This window comes from Mytilus trossulus, chromosome 5, assembly GCF_036588685.1.
Source record: "Mytilus trossulus isolate FHL-02 chromosome 5, PNRI_Mtr1.1.1.hap1, whole genome shotgun sequence".
NCBI lineage: Eukaryota > Metazoa > Mollusca > Bivalvia > Mytilida > Mytilidae > Mytilus > Mytilus trossulus.
In genome coordinates this window covers 4,434,882-4,458,702 of record NC_086377.1, presented here as the reverse complement: position 1 = coordinate 4,458,702, position 23,821 = coordinate 4,434,882, and the positions used below count along the sequence as shown (strand labels likewise).

At 33.0% G+C, this 23,821-nt stretch overlaps 1 protein-coding gene across 1 annotated transcript in view; it reads right to left on the bottom strand.

The window, feature by feature from the left end:
• Window positions 1-23,821, bottom strand: part of LOC134718465 (ubiquitin carboxyl-terminal hydrolase 8-like) — a 40,751-nt gene that overhangs the window by 13,648 nt on the left and 3,282 nt on the right. The window contains exons 2-15 of the mRNA XM_063581004.1: window positions 23,033-23,143; window positions 22,304-22,448; window positions 19,962-20,047; window positions 18,658-18,806; window positions 14,506-14,695; window positions 13,210-13,372; window positions 9,659-9,800; window positions 8,401-8,837; window positions 7,281-7,438; window positions 6,926-7,046; window positions 5,861-6,049; window positions 2,597-3,068; window positions 1,815-1,967; window positions 927-1,089 (exon numbers count right to left, since the gene is read on the bottom strand). Coding sequence (XP_063437074.1) covers window positions 927-1,089; window positions 1,815-1,967; window positions 2,597-3,068; window positions 5,861-6,049; window positions 6,926-7,046; window positions 7,281-7,438; window positions 8,401-8,837; window positions 9,659-9,800; window positions 13,210-13,372; window positions 14,506-14,695; window positions 18,658-18,806; window positions 19,962-20,047; window positions 22,304-22,448; window positions 23,033-23,133 — 2,669 coding nt within the window. The 5' untranslated portion in view covers window positions 23,134-23,143. The remainder of the gene's footprint in view (window positions 1-926; window positions 1,090-1,814; window positions 1,968-2,596; window positions 3,069-5,860; window positions 6,050-6,925; window positions 7,047-7,280; window positions 7,439-8,400; window positions 8,838-9,658; window positions 9,801-13,209; window positions 13,373-14,505; window positions 14,696-18,657; window positions 18,807-19,961; window positions 20,048-22,303; window positions 22,449-23,032; window positions 23,144-23,821) is intronic.

Below are 23,821 nucleotides of genomic sequence, written 5' to 3'. Positions count from 1 at the left end.
AATGGAACAGGAACGTCTTACCATTCTAAAGCACACAAGTTCACCCCGGTTTTAGGGATTAATTGTTGTTTTTTTATAGAATTTTTGTCTTTTCTTTGCCATGATGTCTCTGTTTGACATATAAGTCTTGAATGCGTATTTGTTATGCATTTACTTTTCTTCATTGGCTAGAGGTATAGGGGGAGGGTTGAGATCTCATAAACATATTTAACCCCGCCGCATTTTTGCGCCTGTCCCAAATCAGCAGTCTCTGGCTGTTGTTAGTTTTGTATTATTTTAATTTTGGTTTCTTGTGTACAATTTGGAGTTTAGTTTGGCATTCATTATCACTGACCTAGTATATATTTGTTTATGGGCCAGCTGAAGGACTCCACCGGGTGCTGGAATTTCTGGCTACGTTGAAGACCTGTTGGTGACCTTCGGCTGTTGTCTGTTCTATGGTCGGGTTGTTGTCTCTTTGACACATTCCCCATTTCCATTCTCAATTTTAATCTCTCTTGATGTTTCTTTGGCATTTTTTATAGGAATCTATACTAGGTCTCTATGACAATGACCTTTAATCCCATCTTATAAAATGTACTTAGGTGAGGTTTTGGAATTTTTGCGAGATGTTCGGACTACTTGTTTTTTTCCCCAATGATACCTATACTGGGTTACAATGACATTTGACCTCACTTTTCTGCAGGTTTATTAGATCTATCTATACTGAGTTTCTATGACAATGACCTTTGACCTCACCTTTCTACAGGTTTATTAGATCTATATATACTGAGTTTCTATGACAATGACCTTTGACCTCACCTTTCTGCAGGTTTATTAGATCTATCTATACTGAGTTTCTATGACAATAACCTTTGACCTCACCTTTCTGCAGGTTTACTAGATCTATCTATACTGGGTTTCTATGACATGACCTTTGACCTCACCTTTGTGCTGGTTTACTAGCTCTATCTATACTGGGTCTGAGTGGTGTTACTTTGTCTTCCTCTTCCATCATTTTAGCAATGTTTGGTGATGAGTTAGACCGTGACAGACCTCTCTTTGTTGTAGTAGGTTCATCTTTTAATTTTGTTGTGTACTTGCCAGCAGCTGTGAAATAAAAACATATCTAATTTGTATCTGATATTATTATTTTTTAATTATTACACTATTTATTTTCTTCCTAATATTTTGATTTTTTTTTTATTATCAACACATGGTTCATTATATATCTCAGTTCTTCATTGGTGAACATTCATTTATGATGTCATGTTTTCTTGCTTTTCTCTGACTTTGCTATTCTAGCATCATGAAAAAGGAGACTATGCGTAATGAATTTCACATAGAAATAAAATTGAGAATGGAAATTGGGAATGAGTCAAAGAGACAACAACCCGACCATAGAAGTACATATAATCTTAACAGTATAAATATTTGAAACAAAAATGAGTCCTGAATTTGATGATGGCTGCTTAACGTCCAGTGGCAAATTAATATGCATATTCAGAAAAAGAAAATGAATATCAACCCTGCTTTTTAAAAAGACCAGTATGCTGAGCAGGATTTAAATGTGCTAGCCAAGGCTCCGTGTTGAAGGCCGTACTTTAACCTATAATGGTTTAATTTTTAAATTGTTATTTGGATGGAGAGTTGTCTCATTGGCACTCACACCACATCTTCCTATATCTAGTTCACAAGGTAAAAGTCCTCAGGAAGACAAGTTATCATTATTCTGACTCTGAGCTTGCCAGTCTTGGCTCTTACTCCTAAATGCCATGTGCCTGGATGCAGCAAATACCAATTATTATTGAAAGTCTAAAGTTTAAAAAGCTTACCTGGTAATTTGATTTCTGTCTGTGGAGGTTCCCACTGAGTAGTGCCTTTGTTGTGATTTATATAGTAGTATCTATGAGTTGGACCGTCTAAACGTTTCTCCCAGCCAGTTGGTAGGTTAGGGGATGGTATTGTTTTTATCTTAGGACTTTCACCTAAAATATAAAAAAAATAGTTGACAAACAATTAAATAATATTAAGACACATAGACATCTCATACAAATTTTATTTTGTAAATTCAAGTCTGTTTGTGGATTGAGGAAAAACTGTTAATTTGTGGATATTTCATTTCATGGTTTTGATAACAAGCGTTCTGGCAATGCATTTATCGTGAACATATAAATTGATGGTTTTTCTGTACCCATGAATAATAAAGAATTTTAAAAAAGAAGATGTGGTATGATTGCTAATTAGACAACTTTCCTCAAGAGACCAAAATGACACAGAAATTAACAACTATAAGTCACTGTACAGCCTTCAACAATGAGCAAAGCCCATACCACATAGTCAGCTATAAAATGCCCAGAAATGACAATGTAAAACAATTCAAATAAGAAACCTAATGCCTAATTTATCCATTTTGTGATTTCAAGTCTGTTTGTGGTTTTAGGAAACAATGTTTATTTGTGGATATTACAGGCAAAGCATTTTGAGTTGAACATATAAGTTGATGGTTTTCCGAAATTGATTTTCCTCTAAGTTCAGTATTTTTGTGATTTTACTTTTTATTTGTGTACCTGTTATTTGTACAATAGTTGGCTGATTGCAGGATGAAGATAAATACCTTGAATAAGTTTGAGTTTTTCCTCTGCCTCTCTCCTTGCCTGATCTGCTCTTGCCTTTTCCTCTGCTTCTTTCTTTGCCTTGTCCTCTGCAATCTTTCTTGCCTGTTCATCCCTTGCCTTTTGTTCTGCCTCTCTCCTTGTCTGTTCATCCCTTAACCTTTGATCAGCTTCTCTCTTTGCCAGTTCATTCTTGGATCGTAGCTCAGCCTCTTTTCTTGTCTGCTCTACTTTTGCCGCTTCCTCTGCTATTTTTGCCAGTCGTCTCCTTTCAGTTTCTTCTTCTCTCAGTTTTCTATCTTTCTGTTCTTTTGCCTTTCTCTCATGAGCCTCTTTTTCTTGTCTTTCAATAGCAAGCCTATCTTCCTCTTGTCTTTTTACAGCATCTTCTTTTTCCTTTAACTTTCTATTTTCTTCTGTTCTTTTCAGAGATTCTTCTTTGCTCTGTGTTTCCTTTAGACTTTTCTCTTCTTCCTTTAATACATATAATCAAGTTCAATGTACAGCTGGAATACATACTGTGAATTCATTTATATTAGTGGATACAAATTTTCGTGGTTTGAGGAAAACTTTCATATTTGTGGATATTTAATTTGTGGTTTTGGCAAAGTCTGCATACATTCCTTTAGAAAATTTGACATTCGTTGAATATTTGAATTTGTGGTTTCGATGTACCGACAAAATCCACGAAATTGGTATCCAACGAATATTAATGAATCCACAGTATATTTGTTGGAGACCAATTTTCGTGGACTTCAAGGGTACAAGGGAACTACCAATTTAAAAGTTCAAGAAATTACAAATTTTCTAAAGGATATGTATGAATATTTTGCCAAAACCAGGAAATAAAATATCCATGAACATGCAAGTTTCCTAAAACCATGAATATTGGTACCGATTATTTGAATTTGTGGTTTCGATGTACCGACAAAATCCACGAAATTGGTATCCAACGAATATTAATGAATCCACAGTATATTTGTTGGAGACCAATTTTCGTGGACTTCAAGGGTACAAGGGAACTACCAATTTAAAAGTTCAAGAAATTACAAATTTTCTAAAGGATATGTATGAATATTTTGCCAAAACCAGGAAATAAAATATCCATGAACATGCAAGTTTCCTAAAACCATGAATGTTGGTACCGAAGAAAATAAATGAATCCACAGTATATCATACATGTATACCATCCTAATTTTATACAAATTCAGAAATTGTTATCTTGATATAAGAAGACATGGTATGAATGCCAATGAAGTAACTCTCCATCCAAATCACAATTAGTAAAATGTTTACCATTATAGGTTTAGGTACAGCCTTCAACATTGAGCCTTGGCTCACACTGAACAGTGAGCTTTGAATGTGCATTTATTATTGGATTTTTTTATGCAAGGACATTTTCCTACCTGCACATCCTGGAAAAGTCACTGGTGTTCATTCCAATTGAATTTTCTTATGTTATAGGGTTTTGTATCGTCTCGTATTGTGTTTTCGACCGTCTGACATTTTCGACCTAATTCTACTTTCACTTCCCGTATGCTGCGCATGCCCGCATGATGTCATATTCGGCTGCTATACTAAGTAACAATAGCAAATGATACCACGTGTGGTGAAGATTTTTCAAATAAAGTTATTATATTAAGTATTTACGTTTTTTTATTTGATATTACATTTTTGTATCCTTTTCACTAATACTAGTTTTACCTTCCAAAAGAATCGGTCTAAAATAAACGAATTTTCTAAACTTATGGCAGAGGTCTTTTTGCATGCAAAGTTAACTTCAAGGTCATTAAGTCACATGACTGTCAGGTGGTTAGTTGTAATACTTAAACAGTCAGGGGCATTACTTAAACAAGTAACAATTAAAATTACTTATACAAGTAATGTTGAAATTGAGGCTAATTTAAATATATCTTATATAAGTTATTTTTCTGAATATTATTTTTATAGGTGTCCAAGAAAACAGATTTTACTAGCTTTAAATAATTTTCACAGTTACCCTTGATAAATAAAAACTAATTCTTCAGAAACACTAATTAACTTTCCGACGCACTTATCTTTCATACCGACGCTTCTGGATCAAAGATTGGTCTCTTGGGACTATTAAATTATCATTTTCCTCTAAAATCTTGAAGGTAGACTGATATAAATAGATAGATACTTGTGAATTTATTAAGACCTGAAGTTATTTATATTTTGTAACCTAAATCAATTATATATGTGCCTTAGATAAGTTTTATTGCTATTTTTTTCAAAAATGTTTAAAATAACTTATTCAAGTAATATTTTTGTCATTATTTTCAAAGTAACTCTTTATCTCTATACGCCTCTCAAATCTGATAAATTCTTTATTTTATGATATAAAATGTTGTTTAAAATCATGAAAACTACATTAAGTCTATGTTTCTATTGAAAATCAAAATAACTCTATTAAGTAATTTTATTATTTTTAAAATAAAAAAATACTTATATAAGTAATTCAAAAAAATAACTTGTTTAAGTAACGCCCCTGACTGTTAAAGTTAATTTGAATACGGAAATATGCATGCTCCTTACAGCTTTTTACAGAAAAAAATTAAATTTCAGTTAAATTTTATTTACAAAAAAAACAGTGTCAGTGGAAATTACAGACAATACTCACCAACCTCACTTCACAATGGATCAATTAAAGTAATTAACAAAAACATGAATGTATACAAGACCATACAAGGCTTCAAAAGTGCCTCATTCTGAAATGTGTACAACTTGTCCAAAAAAGACATCAAAATAATATTTTATATCTTATAGTTGTATATTTAACCATTTAATTCTTTAAGTCATAAGTTTGATCGCCTCTAACACTTTGATATAAACTTTGGTATCAAATTTATAACCAATTCCGGATTTGCACGTCATGTCGTTTCCGACTTTTGACCCGTTTTTTAGATAGGTCGAAAACACAAGACGCTTGTTTTTGTCAACAAAGGTGCCATCGATCTAATGAACTCAAATAAAAAACTAAATTAAAGATTGAAATATATTTCCGATACAATTACTTTATGCACAAGTATACTAGAGACTCTCAAAATATTTGGTATGTTTATGTTCAAACATATAACAGAGAAATTCGAAAAATATGTTAGTAGGTCAAAAATACAATACACAAGGATATAATCATTTCTTATGATAAATAAAAAAGTCAATTCTGAAGAGTGAGTTTTACCAGGTCCCACCATGGACAAGTGAAAATTAAAAAAAAACTAAAAGATAAGTACAGATAAACCAACCAGTCTCATTTTCCTCAGTTCTTCTATCTTTGTTTTGAGTTCTCTCTGTTTGAGTTCGTGAAGTTCTATCCCCATAGATTCTTCCTCCACTTGTAGTCGTCTGGCTGTTTCTTCTGAAAGCTTCAATTCAAAATCTTTCTTTTCCTCTTCTAACCTTGCCCTTGCTCTGGCTCTCTCAAGTTCCTCTTTCTGAAGGAAGATAAAAGGGACATGCTAATTTGATGAGTGAACCCCTGCCTAATAATATAGTACAGTAAATTCAGAAATTATTGAGTGCATTTATAATGGCGCTTTTGTTACTTTTGACTTAAATGCGATTTTAATTTTTACGATTTTGAGAAAAAACATGTTAAATTCATATATCATATTTTAAAATGCGAGCTCAAAGTATTGTGTTTACAACTTTGTTGCATTTTACAGTATATGGAAGTATTGGTAAGTAAACTCTATTATGGGTTATGCTCCTTGTTGAGGGTCGTATGGTGACTTATGGTTGTTAATTTCTATGTCACTTGGTCTCTGTTGAAGAGTTATCTCATAGGAAATTTTACAACATCTTCTTTTTTTATATACATTGATTTTCTCCTGTTAAACATATAAAACAGAAATAATATTCTTTTTGAAAGTCCTAGGTAGGTTTCAACTGTGTGAGGATTCATCAAGATTCATTTTGTAATTAAGAGAAATATCAACTTAAATCACATGGACAGACATTGGAATCCATATATACCAAATTGGTTCATATCATGACTGCAATAATATAAATATAAACGCTTCTTAAAGGTTTGGATTTTTCAAACATCATTGAACGATAATCGTACTCAGACTAAGAAATAAACCAATCAAATTATTGGATTTGGTGTTTCAAGCACAAATCTTTTACACCGAATAATGAGCAAAGTTTTATGAACAAGGGCCCTAGTGCCATATAAGTGGTACTGTTATGACATCATTGATATTAGCTCAGAAGTTTCAGAGAAGATAAAAGTTAATATCTAAAAAATGATAATTAATTAAATGACCTGCTATAGTTTATATGGACAAAAATGTCATCTGATTAATTACCTCCTTTCCTTCCTCCAATATTCTTCTTTCTTCCTCTTTTTTCTTTCTCTCCTGTCTAAGTTTGTCTACTTCATCTTGTCTTTTCACTCTCTCATTCTCTATTGTCCTCAATTCTTGATTTCTGTAATAATAATTCACTTTACTGAAAGTGCATTTAAAAAGAAAATACAACTATATTTTACATTGATATATACATTTTTTTTTGTAAAAAGTTTTTAAATTTTTCAATTTAAAAGTTATAATCAGAAGATAAAATCATGAAATTTATCCATGTATACATGTGTACAAAATTTTGTTTTTATTTATAACTTTCTAACATGGGTCCTCCACCATATTTTGCTTTAAATATTTATACCTGATATTTTCTCCTCCAGAGCCTTTCATTTCTTCCTGTAACCCTCTCTTCTGCCTCATAAGATCAGCCAGATCTTTAGTTTGTTCTGATTTTTTCTGTTCTATCAATCTTAGTTTTTCTTCTTCATCTTTTAATCTCTCGATCCTTGCCTGTTGTTCCTAAATAAGACAAAAACATAATGTAGAACAAATATGACAACAATACATTAAAAGAATTAAAATTTATCAATGTTACATGGAAGGTAATTTTTTGCTACTAGATTTTCTAGTGAACCTATATATATCTTACATAGTCAATACTGCTTTGGTAACAACTTGATAATTTTAATACTGTAAATACAGAAATTATTGCAAGGGTTTTTATTAATGCCTATAAAGTGACTGTGTGAGTATCTTGATATTAAGAATTTGTATTTTGAATTCAATGTTTGTATGCATATGTACATTTACCTCAAATTGCAAAAACTAATCTTGAATTTTTGTCCATTCTTCAAAAATCGCAATAATAAATGCACTGAATCATTCCTGAACTTACAGTACCTTTGTGAGGCCAGTTTATACAGGTTTTACTGTACCTTAGACAGGCCACTTTATACAGGTTTTACTGTATTTTAGACAGGCCACTTTATACAGGTTTTACTGTATTTTAGACAGGCCACTTTATACAGGTTTTACTGTACCTAAGTCAGGCCACTTTATACAGGTTTTACTGTACTGTAGTCCAGCCAGTTTATACAGGTTTTACTGTACCTTAGACAGGCCACTTTATACAGGTTTAACAGTACTTTATTCAGGCCACTTTATACAGGTTTTACTGTACCTTAGTGAGGCCACTTTATACAGGTTTTACTGTACCTAAGTCAGGCCACTTTATACAGGTTTTACTGTACCTTAGACAGGCCACTTTATACAGGTTTTACAGTACCTTAGTCAGGCCACTTTATACATGTTTTACTGTACCTTAGTGAGGCCACTTTATACAGGTTTTACTGTACCTTAGTCAGGCCACTTTATGCAGGTTTAACAGTACCTAAGTCAGGCTACTTTATACAGGTTTTACTGTACCTTAGTCAGGCCACTTTATACAGGTTTTACTGTACCTTAGTCAGGTTTTACTGTACCTTAATATTTCTTTCTTTATCCAGCTGATACTTTGCAATTTCTTCTTCTTTTTCCTTTCTAATCCTGTTGAGTTCTTCTCGTTCATGTTCTAGTTCTCTAGACAAACTCTGTACTTCATTCCCAGTCTCTTTTCTGATTGTCTTTGTACAAGATATTGAACTTGCATCAGGATAAAGGGAAGTAACTCTAGGCTTCAATTCATTAAGTTTTTCAAGGTCAGTTTGATTGGTCAGATTTGTAGAAACACTGGATTGTAATGGTTTGGGTTTGGTTGACCTGTCTATTCTTGGAAACTGTGGTCTCTGACCTGAAAGGTCATTAATTAGTGAACTTGGTTGTGATTGGGTAACTGTTTCATTTAGTTGATTTTGATTGGCTCTGTCAGGAGTAGGTGTGTTGATGAAGGCTTCATCAAAATCAGGGTAGTCAAAATCCACTGTAAGATAAATACCAGAAAAAATAAATTGAATGTTAAGTAATGCAAAAAAAATATTTAATTTCTGACATACTTTGAATAATTAGTTTATTTTTTACTTTGCATTGTATGTAAATAGATTATACCACTAAAAAGAGTGTGATACAATATTTATCCACTTGAGACAGTTAAATTTTAAAATTTAAACTGTGAGGGGACGTCATCAAGCATTGTTGCCTTTTTCATGACGTCACACTAGGAGTTTAAGATGAAAGGAAGAAAATTCTACGTCATAAACAAGTTTTGAACAATGAAGAACTAAGATCAAACGAATCACCGCTGATTAAAAAATTATCAATAGGTCAGGAAAGGTATAAATTAAGTAAGAATTAGAAAAATTCATGTATTGAAGGGTGATGAATTTTAACAGGTAGATGCATATATTCACTAGACTTTTGTTTGTTTGATTTTTTCCGAAGCATTACATGATCCAGTCTTACGACAAAAAGATAAAGAAATAGCATGTCTTCTCTAAAGGATGGATGCAGGCTGATAGATATTGATTATTATATTTATTTCATTATAGAATAGCAAAGATTCATTTGGTCATTAATTGTCATTTGTAACAATTTCAATGCCAAGTCTGTATGGTTCTTTCTTAGTTTGACTGTGACAAGATATTCTAACAACGGCTGTGCACCTTCATAAAACAGTCCTTTCTTAGTTTGAGAGTGACAGAAGATATTTTAACAACGGCTGTGCACCATCATAAAACAGTCATAGAGATCTTTTGCTATATATACGAAGTTGTAATAAACTGTCATTAATACATTTGTACATACATGATGGTATAGGAGACATAAGGTCTGTTTTTGGTCTTGAGATATTAGAATTTGTTGTTAACATTGGATAATACAACAACCACTGGTCATATCCTCCGTCTAACACCAATGGTTCACTCTTAATTATCACTGTTGAATCAAACTGAAAAGAAACAATAATAAAAATGTAGATACATTTTTTGTTTCACCATGAAATAATTATTTGATAAATCAAAAGTTAGATTATCACAAGAGTGCACACTCTGAAAAGTCTCGCATTAAAGTCTCGCCTTAAAGTCTCGCCTTAAAGTCTTAGAGAAACAAGAATGTGTCCACATTACACAGATGCTCCACTTATACTACTATTTTCTATGCTCCATTTATACTACCATTTTCTATGTTCACTGGATCCTGAAATTGGAGTCAAAACTCTTATTTGGCAGCAAAATTGGAAAGAGGAACATGCGTACTAAGTGTCTAGTTGATTTGACTTAAACTTAATCAAAAACTACCTTGATCAAAAACTTTAACAAACTAGAGGCTCTAAAGAGCCTGTGTCGCTCACCTTGGTATATGTGAATATTAAACAAAGGAAGCAGATGAATTCATGACAAAATTGTGTTTTGTTGATGGTGATGTGTTTTTAAATCTTACTTTACTAAACAGTCTTGCTGCTTACAATTCTCTCTATCTATAATGAAATTGGCCCAGTAGTATCAGTGGAAATGTTAATTAAAAATTAACAAATTTTATGAAAATTGTTAAAAATTGACTATAAAGGACAATAACTCCTTAGGGGGTCAATTGACCATTTTGGTCATGTTGACTTATTTATAGATCCTACTTTGCTGAACATTATTGCTGTTTACAGTTTATCTTTATCTATAATAATATTCAAGATGATAACCAAAAACAGCAAAATTTCCTTAAAATTACCGATTCACGGGCAGCAACCCAACAACAGGTTGTCAGATTCATCTTCCAATTACAGGGCAGATAGATATTGATCTGATAAACAAATTCACCCCAAGTCAGATTGCTCTAAATGCTTTGGTTTTGAGTTATAAGCCAAAAACTGCATTTTACCCCTATGTTCTATTTTTAGCCTTTGTGGCCATCTTGGTTGGTTGACCTGGTCACGCCACACATTTTTTAAACTAGATACCCCAAAGATGATTGTTGCCAAGTTTGGATTAATTTGGCCCAGTAGTTTCAGAGGAGAAGATTTTTGTAAAGATCACTAAGATTTACGAAAAAATGGTTAAAAATTGACTATAAAGGGCAATAACTCCTAAACGGGTCAACTGACCATTTCGGTCATGTTGACTTATTTGTAGATAATACTTTGTTGAACATTATTGCTGTTTACAGTTTATCTCTATCTATAATAATATTCAAGATAAAAACCAAAAACAGCAAAATTTCCTTAAAATTACCAATTCAGGAGCAGCAACCCAACAACCAATTGACTGATTCATCTGAAAATTTCAGGGCAGATAGATCTTGACCTGATAAACATTTTTATCTCATGTCAAATTTCCTCAAAAGGTTTTGGTTTTTGAGTTATAAGCCAAAAACTGCATTTTACCCCTATGTTCTATTTTTAGCCGTGGCGGCCATCTTGGTTGGTTGACCAGGTCACGCCACACATTTTTAAAACTAGATACCCCAAAGATGATTGTGGCCAAGTTTGGATTAGCTTGGCCCAGTAGTTTCAGAGGAGAAGATTTTTGTAAAAGATTACTTTAATTTACGAAAAATGGTTAAAAATTTACTATAAAGGGCAATAACTCCTAAACGGGTCAACTGACCATTTTGGTCATGTTGATTTATTTGTAGATCTTACTTTGCTGAACATTATTGCTGTTTACAGTTTATCTCTATCTATAATAATATTCAAGATAAAAACCAAAAACAGCAAAATTTCCTTAAAATTACCAATTCAGGGGCAGCAACCCAACAACCAATTGACCGATTCATCTGAAAATTTCAGGGCAGATAGATCTTGACCTGATAAACATATTTACCCCATGTCAGATTTGCTCTAAATGCTTTGGTTTTTGAGTTATAAGCCAAAAACTGCATTTTACCCCTATGTTCTATTTTTAGCCCTGGCGGCCATCTTGGTTGGTTGACCGGGTCACGCCACACATTTTTTGAACTAGATACCCCAATGATGATTGTGGCCAAATTTGGTTTGATTTGGCCCAGTAGTTTCAGAGGAGAAGATTTTTGTAAAAGTTAACAACGACACCGGACGCCGGACGCCGGACGCAAAGTGATGGGAAAAGCTCACTTGGCCCTTCGGGCCAGGTGAGCTAAAAACTTAAACCTGAAGCGGGACAGACTGATGAACGAAAGGACAAACAAACGGACGGAGGCACAGACCTGAAAACATAATGCCCATAAATGGGGCATAAAAAGGGTATACAAAAAGTATTATATAAATTGAAGATTATCAATTAAGGAATGGCTGTAATATTTTTTTCTGTCTATGAAGAAGTAACATAAAAAATTTGGTGCACACTGAATAACACACATTTTTAATGTTATTTTGAATAGACAGAAAAAATAAGACAGTCATTTCTTATAATTTAATTCTAAATTCCATTTTAAACCATAGAAAACCATGAACAAACGTTGATGACGTCACGGTCACATGACTAAATTATGTCTATGGGCTTATTACAAAATAATGTCAACCAATCAGAATACGCATACATCCAAAATTAAATTATTGATCAATGTAAATGAGGCAAAAGTCAGATGAATGCTGTCTGATGAATATGGTTACTTCACAATCATTCCAAATAAATCATCCTATAGCATACAGTGATTGAGAAACAGACCTTACTTACAGCATAACAACACTTATCTTAAGTCAGGTGAATATATAAATAAGAAGAATGGAGATTAGCTGTGAATGCCAATGAGAAAAGTATCTACTTAAATTCATATTATGTGGATGTAAGCAATAATAGGCAACAGTACAGTCTTCAACAATGAAAAATGAAATGTTACGCTGGGTCTGACACCAATCTTAGACAAGGATTGCCAGTTTTCCTGACCTAGGTCGCTGTCTCTCTCAGGAAACTCTGGCCCCATCAACCAAAAAATACTGCTGACCGTTTTATATATACAAAATCAATGAGAGTGGTGTTCTGCATTAACAAGAACAACAAACAAACAATTAGGCTGTTAGTTTTCTCGTTTGAATTGTTTTACACTTGTTATTTCCAGCTCTTTTATAGCTGACTATGCTGTATGGGCTTTGCTCATTAATGAAGGTCGTACGGTGACCTATAGTTGTTAATTTTTGTGTCATTTGGTCTCTTATGGAGAGTTGTCTCATTGGAATTCATACCACATCTTCTTATTTATATGTCCTCTTGGTTTGACACCAATCTTAATTGAGAAGGTTTTCCAGTCCAAGATCGCTGTCTATCTCAGGGAAATCTGGCTTCATCCACCAACAAATACTGCTGACCATAATATAGCCAAGGCCAATAAGAATGGTGTTAAGCACTTACAAGAACAACAAACAAACATATAAGGGGTAACTCTATACTTACTTTAAATAATGCATCTTTTAGTGTTCGTAATGTAGTCCCTATGTTACAGTCCTCTAATTTAGAACTCCAATCCAATAAAATAATATGGTCAACATTGCCTCTCTGTTGCCATGGTGATTTTGAATCTTCTGGTAAAGATTTTGCAATGTGAATAACAGTAGTCCTAAAATGAAATTAACATATTATCCTGTATAGAAGAAACACACACAAGTAAGTATGGTATCAGTGATATTGTTTGCCTTAAATAAGTGGAGAATAAAGGCTTTTTCCCCAGGAGAAGAATCCCAATTTGAAAAAATGGCTCAAAATTATTCCCAAAAAGACAACTTTTTTCCCAAACAGTTCAGTAATTGTGCATGAATAGAAAATTCATGGTTTATTTTAAATTTTCCAATTTGATGAAAATGACGCATATTTTCCCAATAAGAAAAGGGTAGAGGTAGTTTTGAAAAAGCCAACAATATCACTGGGTATGATTAAATAATTATCCTCATAGAAAAAGCACATGTTCATGATGTTTGTATGGTATGATTAAATAACAAGAATGTGTCCATAGTACATGGCTGCCCCACTCGCACTATCATTTTCTATGTTCAGTGGACCATGAAATTGGGGTCAAAACTTTAATTTGGCATTAAAATCAGAAAGATCATATCATGGGGAACATGAGCGCACCTGAGTATAACACACAGGAACAATGACAGAGAAAAAAAGCCTATGGCTTATTTAACTGATTTAACAGTACTCATATTATTTCAAAGTTTATTGAATTCTGACGCTGGCATATCAATAATGTTTCTGTTGCTGTGTAATTGTTATTATTCATGGCTAGAGGTATATTATAGGGGGATGGTTGTGATCTCACAAAACATGTTTAACCCAGATGCATTGTTGCGCCTGCCAAGTCAGAAACCTGTGGCCATTGTTAGTCTTGTATGTGTTTTGTAATTTTGGTTCATTTCTATATTTTGACGTTTAGTATGATGTCCATTTTCACTGAATTAGTTTTGTTAAGGGGCCAGCTAAAGCCTGTTTCTCTGTCAGAGATTTTCTCACTGTGTTGAAGACCCATTGGTGGTATTGATCTGTATTCTACTCTTTGATTGATAATCCACATAAACTAACAAATGACACATGCCCTGTTTTTATTCTCAATTTTATCAAAAACTCTAGATAATACTTTCAATATGAAGAACTGAAGAATGATTATGTTGTGCCTTGGAGAAAAGCTACAAATACACATTATTTTAGATTTCCTGGAAGGACAATCTCTACAGGATAATTTATATTTCTTACCCTGGAGGAACAATCTCTACAGGTATATTTATACAACATTTATGGTTGATATGTGATTCTTTGAAGTCCTTGTCTGATCTGACATCCATGATAATTAACTGTACATCTTGTACCTGTAGTAAGCTGTAGAGTGATGTAGGAGTTATCTCACCTTGGATGGTCTTTGGTGTCTTTGGTGTCACTGGTTCATCTGAATAAAATACCAACTATGTAATAATGAGAAGAGTTAAGAGTTTTCTTTTCATAGCGGGTCATATGGTTGATCAGTAATTACAACCTAGATTTGATCAGGTGTAGCCATTGTCCTATATCAGTAGACTGGAACTCATCATGCCTATGTATCGCTCACATTCTGAAGAACATATAAAACTATAAAAAAAATAATAATCTGAACAGATTACCAAAGTCATTGAAAAAATTGCTGAGAAATTCATTTCACACAATTTCATTAAACTCTATCGTGAATTGTGAACTGTGGGTTATGGAGCTCTTTAATACAAAGTTGTCTTTACATACATATTGATTACATTTCAAGGGACATAACTTTCATATCTTTTAACCAGATGCTCTGTATGGCGCAGCTTTATACGACCGCAGAGGTTGAACCCTGAACGGTTGGGGCAAGTACGGACACAACATTCAAGCTGGATTCAGCTCTAAATTTGGATTGTGATTAAATAGTTGACACAGCATAGGTTTCTGACACAGAATGAATGTGGTCTAATTAACTTAAAAATTTTGTTTTGCCTTTGAGCAATTCACTATGCTTTTGAATATTAATCCTCTCAAAAAAATGTTTGAAGAAATTTTCTTTTTATTAATGAAATTTCAAATGAAAAAATTGACCCCCCCCCCTCAATTTTTTTTTCACATCCCCTTTTCCTTTATTCCAAAACCGATCTCAATTCAAATTTCTAATGGAGTTTGCAACAATAATTACTCATTTAAATACATCATAAAATATCAAAATGTAAAAAAAAGTGCTTGTTATCACTGAATGGTAAAGATTGTTTTAATTTATCAGTTGGTAGTAAAAGTGAATATACATTGTATATTGTATAAAACAATGATTTAGTTGATTCAACTACTATTCTGGACAAAGAAAGATAACTCCAATTGAAATTGTGCAATTAGATATTTCTTGCTATTGCGCAATACTGTGCCATTGAAAATACTTGCTATTGCACAATACTGTGCAATTGAAGATTTCTTGCTATTGCGCAATACTGTGCAATTGAAAATTTCTTGCTATTGCACAATACTGTGCAATTGAAGATTTCTTGTTATTGCTGAGTACTGTGCAATTGAAAATTTCTTGCTATTGCACAATACTTAATATAATATTTTTGGATCCTGATTTGGACCAACTTGAAAACTGGGCCCATAATCAAAAATCTAGGTACATGTTTAAATTCAGCATATCAAAGAACCCCAAGAATTCAATTTTTGTTAAAATCAAACTAAGTTTAATTTTGGACCCTTTGGACTTTAATGTATACCAATTTGAAAACAGGGCCAAAAATTAAGAATCTACATACACAGTTAGATTTGACATATCAAAGAACCCCATTTATTAAATTTTTGATGAAATCAAACAAAGTTTAATTTTGAACCCCGATTTGGACCAACTTGAAAATTGGACCAATAATCAAAAATCTTAGTACATTTTTAGATTCAGCATATCAAAGAACCCCAAGGATTAAATTTTTGTCAAAATCAAACTAACTTTAATTTTGGACCCTTTGGACCTTAATGTAGACCAATTAGAAAATGGGACCAAAAATTAAGGATCTACATACACAGTTAGATTCGGCATATCAAAGAACCCCAATTATTCAATTTTTGATGAAATCAAACAAAGTTTAATTTTGGACCCTTTGGGCCCCTTATTCCTAAACTGTTGGGACCAAAACTCCCAAAATCAATACCAACCTTCCTTTTATGGTCATAAACCTTGTGTTTGAATTTCATAGATTTCCATTTACTTATACTAAAGTTATGGTGCGAAAACCAAGAAAAATGCTTATTTGGGCCCCTTTTTGGCCCCTAATCCTAAACTGTTGGGACCTCAACTCCCAAAATCAATACCAACCTTCCTTTTGTGGTCATAAACCTTGTGTTTAAATTTCATTGATTTCTATTTACTTAAACTAAAGTTATTGTGCGAAAACCAAGAAAATGCCTTTTTGGGCCCTTTTTGGCCCCTAATTCCTAAAATGTTGAGATCAAAACTCCCAAAATCAATCCCAACCTTACTTTTGTGGTCATAAACCTTGTGTTGAAATTTCATAGATTTCTATTCACTTTTACTAAAGTTAGAGTGCGAAAACTAAAAGTATTCGGACGAAGCTGACGCCGACGCAGACGAAGACGCCAACGTGATAGCAATATACGACGAAAAAATTTTCAATTTTTGCGGTCGTATAAAAAATAAAGATGATAGTTTACATGACGATGTAAATTTTTGTCATAAATTTCATTAAATTTAAGGGACAGGGAGATTGTCAGCATCGTTTTTTTTTACAAACTAATAAAACTTCCAATTGGCATAAATAACTCCTCAAAAAGTATTGAATAATCTCTAATTTCTTTATTTTGTCCATGAAATAACTGACCTAAACCTGTGGCATAAACTAGAGGCTCTAAAGAGCCTGTGTCGCTCACCTTGGTCTATGTTAATATTAAACATTGTACACAGATGGATTCAGGACAAAATTGTGTTTTGGTGATGGTGATGGGTTTGTAGATCTTACTTTACTAAACATTTTTGCTGCTTACAATTATCTCTATCTATAACAGTAGTTTCTTTGGAAAATGTTAGTGAAAATCTACAAATTTTGTGAAAATTGTTAAAAATTGACTATGAAGGGCAATAACTTCTCAGGGGGTCAATTGACTATTTTGGTCATGTTGACTTATTTTTAGTTCTTACTTTGCTGTACATTATTGCTGTTTACAGTTTATCTTTATCTATAATAATCTTCAAGATAATAACAAAAAAACAGCAAAATGTCCTCAAAATTACCAATTCAGGGGCAGCAACCTAACAACCAATGATCCAATTCATCTGAAAATTCCAGGGCAGATAGATCTTGACCTGATCAACAATTTTACTACCTGTCAGATTTGCTCTTAATGTTTTGGTTTTTGAGTTATAAGCCAAAAACTGCATTTTACCCATGATCTATTTTTAGCCATGACGCCATCTCGGTTGGTTGGCTGAGTTACTGGACACAATTTTTTAACTAGATACCCCAATAATGATTGTGGCCAAGTTTCAACTAATTTGGCCCTGTAGTTTCAGAGAAGAAGATTTTTCTAAAAGATTACTAAGATTTACAAAAAATGGTTAAAAATTGACTATAAAGGGCCAGGTGAGCTAAAAAGCAAGTTAAAGCGTTCTTACAAGGTTAACTTTCCATATTTTCTATCGACATATTGTGCAAACTTACTGACTGGTTTTGTTTTTGTTTTTGAATGTATTGCTGATGTTACCTTTGACAAACATTTGATAAAACTCAGATGAGAAATGTTGATCATACTGTATAATTGTCTACAGAAAACTATCCACCAGAGAACAATGACTTAGATGGTAGCAAAAATAGGTCAAACACTTTCTCACTACTGATATTTGAATTTGTTAATCCCTATTAAAACTGCAATTGGTTAAAAAAAATCAGCAAATCAATTAATCTACACTTGTAAATGATTATTTGTAAGTACCAACCACCTTAGCCTTACTCAATTGTTTCTGTACATGTACATGTTTACAAAATGTTCAATCATCATGTTTTTTTTCTGTTTCAAGACAGAGATGGCCTAAGGTATATAAATGACACATACTCTACAGGCCCGTAGCCAGGAATTTCCAAGGGGGGTTATTTGGACTCACAAACTCGACTTTAACAGTCACAATTCGAACAGAAAGTTGACTTACACAGTGCTTATTTGTTGTCAAGGGGGGGGGTTCGGAATAACCTCCCTGGCTACCGGTATGCTCTACTAGTTCATATCTGATTGAAGTGGCCCTGACGTTTCTCACATAGAGGAAAAGTGTGTATGGTGTACAACATTGTATATCTATGTCTTCATTGAATATCTTTAATTCCAATCATAGATAAATTTCTCCTTATTTGAAATCAATAAATATACCTTTTACTTCCTTTTCCTTTTCCTCTTTTTTTTGTTCGCCATCAGTTTCTTCCTTCTCTCTAGGACTGTCAACCTTTCCATTGATTGGTGGACTAGAGTCTAAGGGGGACAACTTCTCAGCTATTAATTTGGCCTCTATTTCTTCATACCTACAAAACACATCAAACAATAGTCGCCCATGTAAATGTGTCTGTATCAAATTCTGTGTTCAGTTTCATCATTTTATTTTACAGCTGATCATAATTCATGAACAATTCAGTATACTAAGTGGGTCTCATTGGGGTCTTAGTGTGACGTTGGATTGTCGATTTTTTGAAAGCGTGACACGTGAAAGTCAAATTATTGTGCGTGAAAACGGGAAATGAGGTCTTGCGGGACCTGTGTAAGCGGGATACAGGAATCTGACAAAACAGTAAGCAGGATCCAGGATCAGAACCCCTCCAGGGCTCACACTACTTCAGAATCATAGGGAGAAGTGAATTTTCTTTTTTAAACTGATAGGGAGAAGTGGTGAGATTTGAAAGAGAAGTGTTCCTTCGCATGCTGTGCTACAATGCTTGGATTTTACTATAGTATAAAGGGTCATATGTAAATAATGTTCTTTCTATATTGTTCAATTCATATCTGAGTATTCAATTAAAGTAACAGTTCAAATTCAAAGTTGTTTAAGTTAAGGTTCTTGTGAGAAACTACCATAAATATTTATCATTAAAAAAGTTACATCTTGTCAAAATTTGCTCATATTTTTTTCTCAAAACAACATTTTGTTGATTTCTATCTAAACTGTAAGTAATATCATGAATATTGAATTTATTTATTGGCATAATTTATTTAATAAAGGTTCTGTTATCATGGTTATTGTGAAGTTATATCTATGTTTAATATTTCTCCTTTTATAAAAAGTTAAACTCAAAATTCTATTGAAACAAATTATCAAAATCTCCATGAAAGAAGGGATAAAAAACTCAAATCTAATTTGCAGATGTTTCCCATAAAGTCTATATTAGAAGCAAGTAAAACAAAGAACAGCATCTTTTTGTGAGATATATAGTTATAGCATAACGTGTGGAGCAGGATCTGCTTACCCTTTCAGAGCACCTGAGATCACCCCTTGTTTTTGGTGGGGTTTGTTTTGTTTATTCTTTAGTTTTCTATGTTGTGTCATGTGTACTATTGTTTGTCTGTTTGTCTTTTTCATTTTTAGCCATGGCGTTGTCAGTTTGTTTTAGATTTATGACTTTGACTGTGCCTTTGGTATCTTTCGTCCCTCTTTTAATTATATATCTCTCTTGAATTCCTTTTACCTTTCCTTTAGGCTTTCAGCTAGTTCCTCTGCCTTGTCAATGGACTTTAATAGGTTCTTCTGTCCTAACAAACTATCATAATATTGCTGTAATAAAAACACATGTTCATGTACATGAGGGTTTGGATGGGGTTAAATGATTAAAGAATAATGCCCTTAAAAAATGAAGATTAGAAATGTGTGGTCTATTTTTTTGAAGATTAGAGAAAAAAGGGGTAATTTTTTGAAAATAAGAGAAAAAAGGGTTGAAAATTAACTGTTTACAGAATAACAGCCCCCCCCCATCCAGACCCTCATACATGTTACTGACAACCAAAATATCAAAGTTGTACAATAATATTTAGAATTTTACAAGGGTCCATGACTTCCTGTGAAAATTTTGAAAACTACCTTAGTACTTTATGTGTCTGTTTAAAAGTCAGCAGCCTGAAATTCGGTGGTTGTTAATTGTTGCTGTTATTGTATTTGGTTTTCATTCATTGTTTCGTACATAAATCTGGCCTTTATTTTTCTCGTTTGATTGTTTTGCATTTCTTATTTCAGGTTCTTTCATAGCCTAATATGTCATATGGGTTTTGCTCATTGTCGAAAACCATACAGTGATGGATAGTTGTCAACTTCTGTGCAATTTTGTCTCTAATGGAGAGTTGTCTCATTTGAAATCATACCACATTTTCTTATTTTTATATTCAGAAAGCAAACTATTATTGATATGGTCATAATGATGAATCATCTGTTAACCAACTGTTCTTTTTTTCAAATACTTATGATATTCTATAAGAAAGAATAGATTGCCTAAGCTGTTTTTGACAAAATGTATCAGATTTTTAGGTCCTTAATGCTGTTCAACTGTGTACTTTTTTAGGCCTTTTTTTTACATTTATGATTTGAGCATGACTCTGTGGTACAAGATTATAATTCTAATGAGTTTGTTTACAGCTATAGACTGAAAGTCTTAAAATGTTTTTTTAAGAAATATGCCTACTATAAAGCAGCAAGTTTTAACCAAGAATGAAACATAACTGCTTGAATATTTTCGGTTTTTATCGCTTTCTTAGAAATACTTATAGGGGGGAGATTGAGATCTCACAAACATGTTTAACCCTGCCGCATTTTTGTGTCTGTCCCAAGTCAGGAGCCTCTGGTCTTTGTTAGTCTTGTATTATTCTAACTTTTAGTTTCTTGTGTACAATTTTGAGTTTAGTATGAAGTTCATTATTAGGCCTAAATTAAAATATTGTTTGTTTGCCCTTTTCCGACCCTATGTTTTGAAACAGGGTAGGTAGGTAGGCAAAATATTTTATTTTTTTCCCCAAAAAAATAACTTGGCTCGGTATATTATTTGTCATGGGTAGGCAGGTAGGTATAACGTTTTATTTTATAGATACAAAATCTGCATAATGTCATTCTTGTCCGTTTGTTTTAGTAAATAAGTTTTCTGGGACAATTAGTTTTGAAGAAAAAAAATATCACGTAGAATGTGAAGATAATGTGTATGCACTACTATTTTGTTTTTAAATATCAAAATATAGAGCTGTGTCGCATATCTTTAACGTTTATATGTCTTGAACTTTGAAGTGTTTGAACTTGCACTTAATATATTCTGTACTACATACCTTGTACGCTTTACTAAAGGTTTTCTATAAGAGATAACTTTGTACTGGTAAGATATGTCCGGTAGACATACATTACTAGTAGAAAAAATCCCTAGAGTTAAAATTCTGTGTTTGCCTTTCTTTCCAATAAAAATGCTACAAGACTTTAAACTCAATTGTCACCTATTTTACGTCGCATTTATAAATGATCTGTATGGAAAACTTAGCGATTTTACTGCCAGATATTCTCCACTTTACAGTGTTTTGTCACCTTTGGTTCATGTCAGGTATAAATAATAAAGCGGCATCGTTAACATAATCATCCTGATCTGCGGATCACAAAAGGCCATCCCTACATAGAATACATCGTCCGTTTACAAAAAAAGTTTTGAGCGGGAAATACAAATAAAAGATTTTTGGTAGGAACGAAAAAATAAAATAAAATAAAATCTTCCTGGTAAATACAAATAAAAGATTTTCAGGCGGAACGAATTGATAGGGTCGGTCGGTAAAGGGCAAACAAACAATATTTTAATTTAAGCCTTACTGAACTAGTATACATATTTGTTTAGGGGCCAGCTGAAGGATGCCTCCTGGTGCAGGAATTTCTCGTTGCATTGAAGACCTGTTGGTGACCGTCTGCTGTTGTCTGCTCTATGGTCGGGTTGTTTACTCTTTGACACATTCCCAATGGCCAATTTCCATTCTCAATTTTATCGTTATGCCTTTTTTTGTTGTTTAATAATACCTTTTGTTTTTTATACTCTGGGGTCTTTTTAAGAAATGTGACGACATTGAAGTATTTCATGTACAGGACATAGGCTCTCTCTTCATCCCCTAACATGTCTCCTGTCTCAGCCTCCTTTAGCATCTTATCTGCTGTCTTTACCAAGCTGGAAAAATAAAATAAAAAGATGAACATAAAATAATTGATCTCTTCCCTTGGTCATGTTGGTTAGTCATTGATTTTTTTTTCAACTTGGTCAAGAAATCTATTTTGTTGCAAAAATTAATCTCAATCAAATGTGTAAGGCTATAATAGCATGATTAATGGTTGAGCAATAAAATAATACATTTGTAAATGTGTTTCTGCTACCACTAACGACCCAAATTTTTAGTGCCTTCCCTTACACTTTTTATGCCATTTTTGAACAAGCAGTGTTAAAGTCAGACAGATTCCCTAGTAATAACCAGGTAAAATAAATTGATATTTCATACCTATACCTACCTACACTATTTTTTTCCCAGCATGTTAGCAGAAACACATGTATTATTTTTTAAGCCTATACATAATTAGTACAATTCTATTAAAAAGGCTTTCATATAAAATTTTCTTTTTGAATGATTTTATCAATAGTATGTTAATTTGACAGGGTCAATTTTGTGATTTTATTGTTCAATCACTGGCATCACTCTTAGAATATTCTATGTTTTATACAAAATAAATATTTCAGAGCTGGAAATGTACAATACTTACATTTTTGAGTTAGAGGTAGACATCTTTGCTGGTAATTCTGCCAGTTTATTCAGTTCACCAATGGTTTTGGCAATGTATAGATCTTTCTTTGTTGCCGGCATTTTGCTGTATCTGAAAACAATGGAAAATTAGATATAATTATCATTGATGTACATGATAATGAGGAAGTCTGTGTTTTCTTCAAATAAAATAATATTTTGAATATATATGATCTTCATCCCGTAAAAAAAGACTGTGTTTACAAGAGAATGTATTTTTTGCAGATTTTGTGTCAAGTCAAAATATTTTTATTTCAGTACTACATGTAGATTCTAAAAAAATATTCACAGTCACTGGGTCTGCATTTATATACCAAAGCCTAGGCAAAATATATTATGAGAACATAAGACTTTTCTACCCTGTGACCATATTTTAAAGAGCAGCAATGAGGGGGAATAGAACCTTTATCAGGACTCCGAGATGGGGTGTTTTTAAGCTGCGAATTTCAAGATTTACCCTTTCGGGATGCAGGAATTCTTTTTTTCGAAAATTCAGGATTCATGATTTTAATTTAGGGACCCTAGGATGCTGTGATTTTAAACCTGGGATTTCGGGATCAGGACCCCTCCTACCTCGCCTCAGCATTGATAGGCAAAGGAGATAATTATACAGATTGCATTAGCTAATGGTTTAGAAAAGCAATAGGAACGAACTAAAACAAATTCTTTAATTCTATCGACATTTGTTTCAAAAAATCAACTGTTTTAAGTTGATATGTTAAAAACGGCTACTATTGGCGTGTATAGAAAA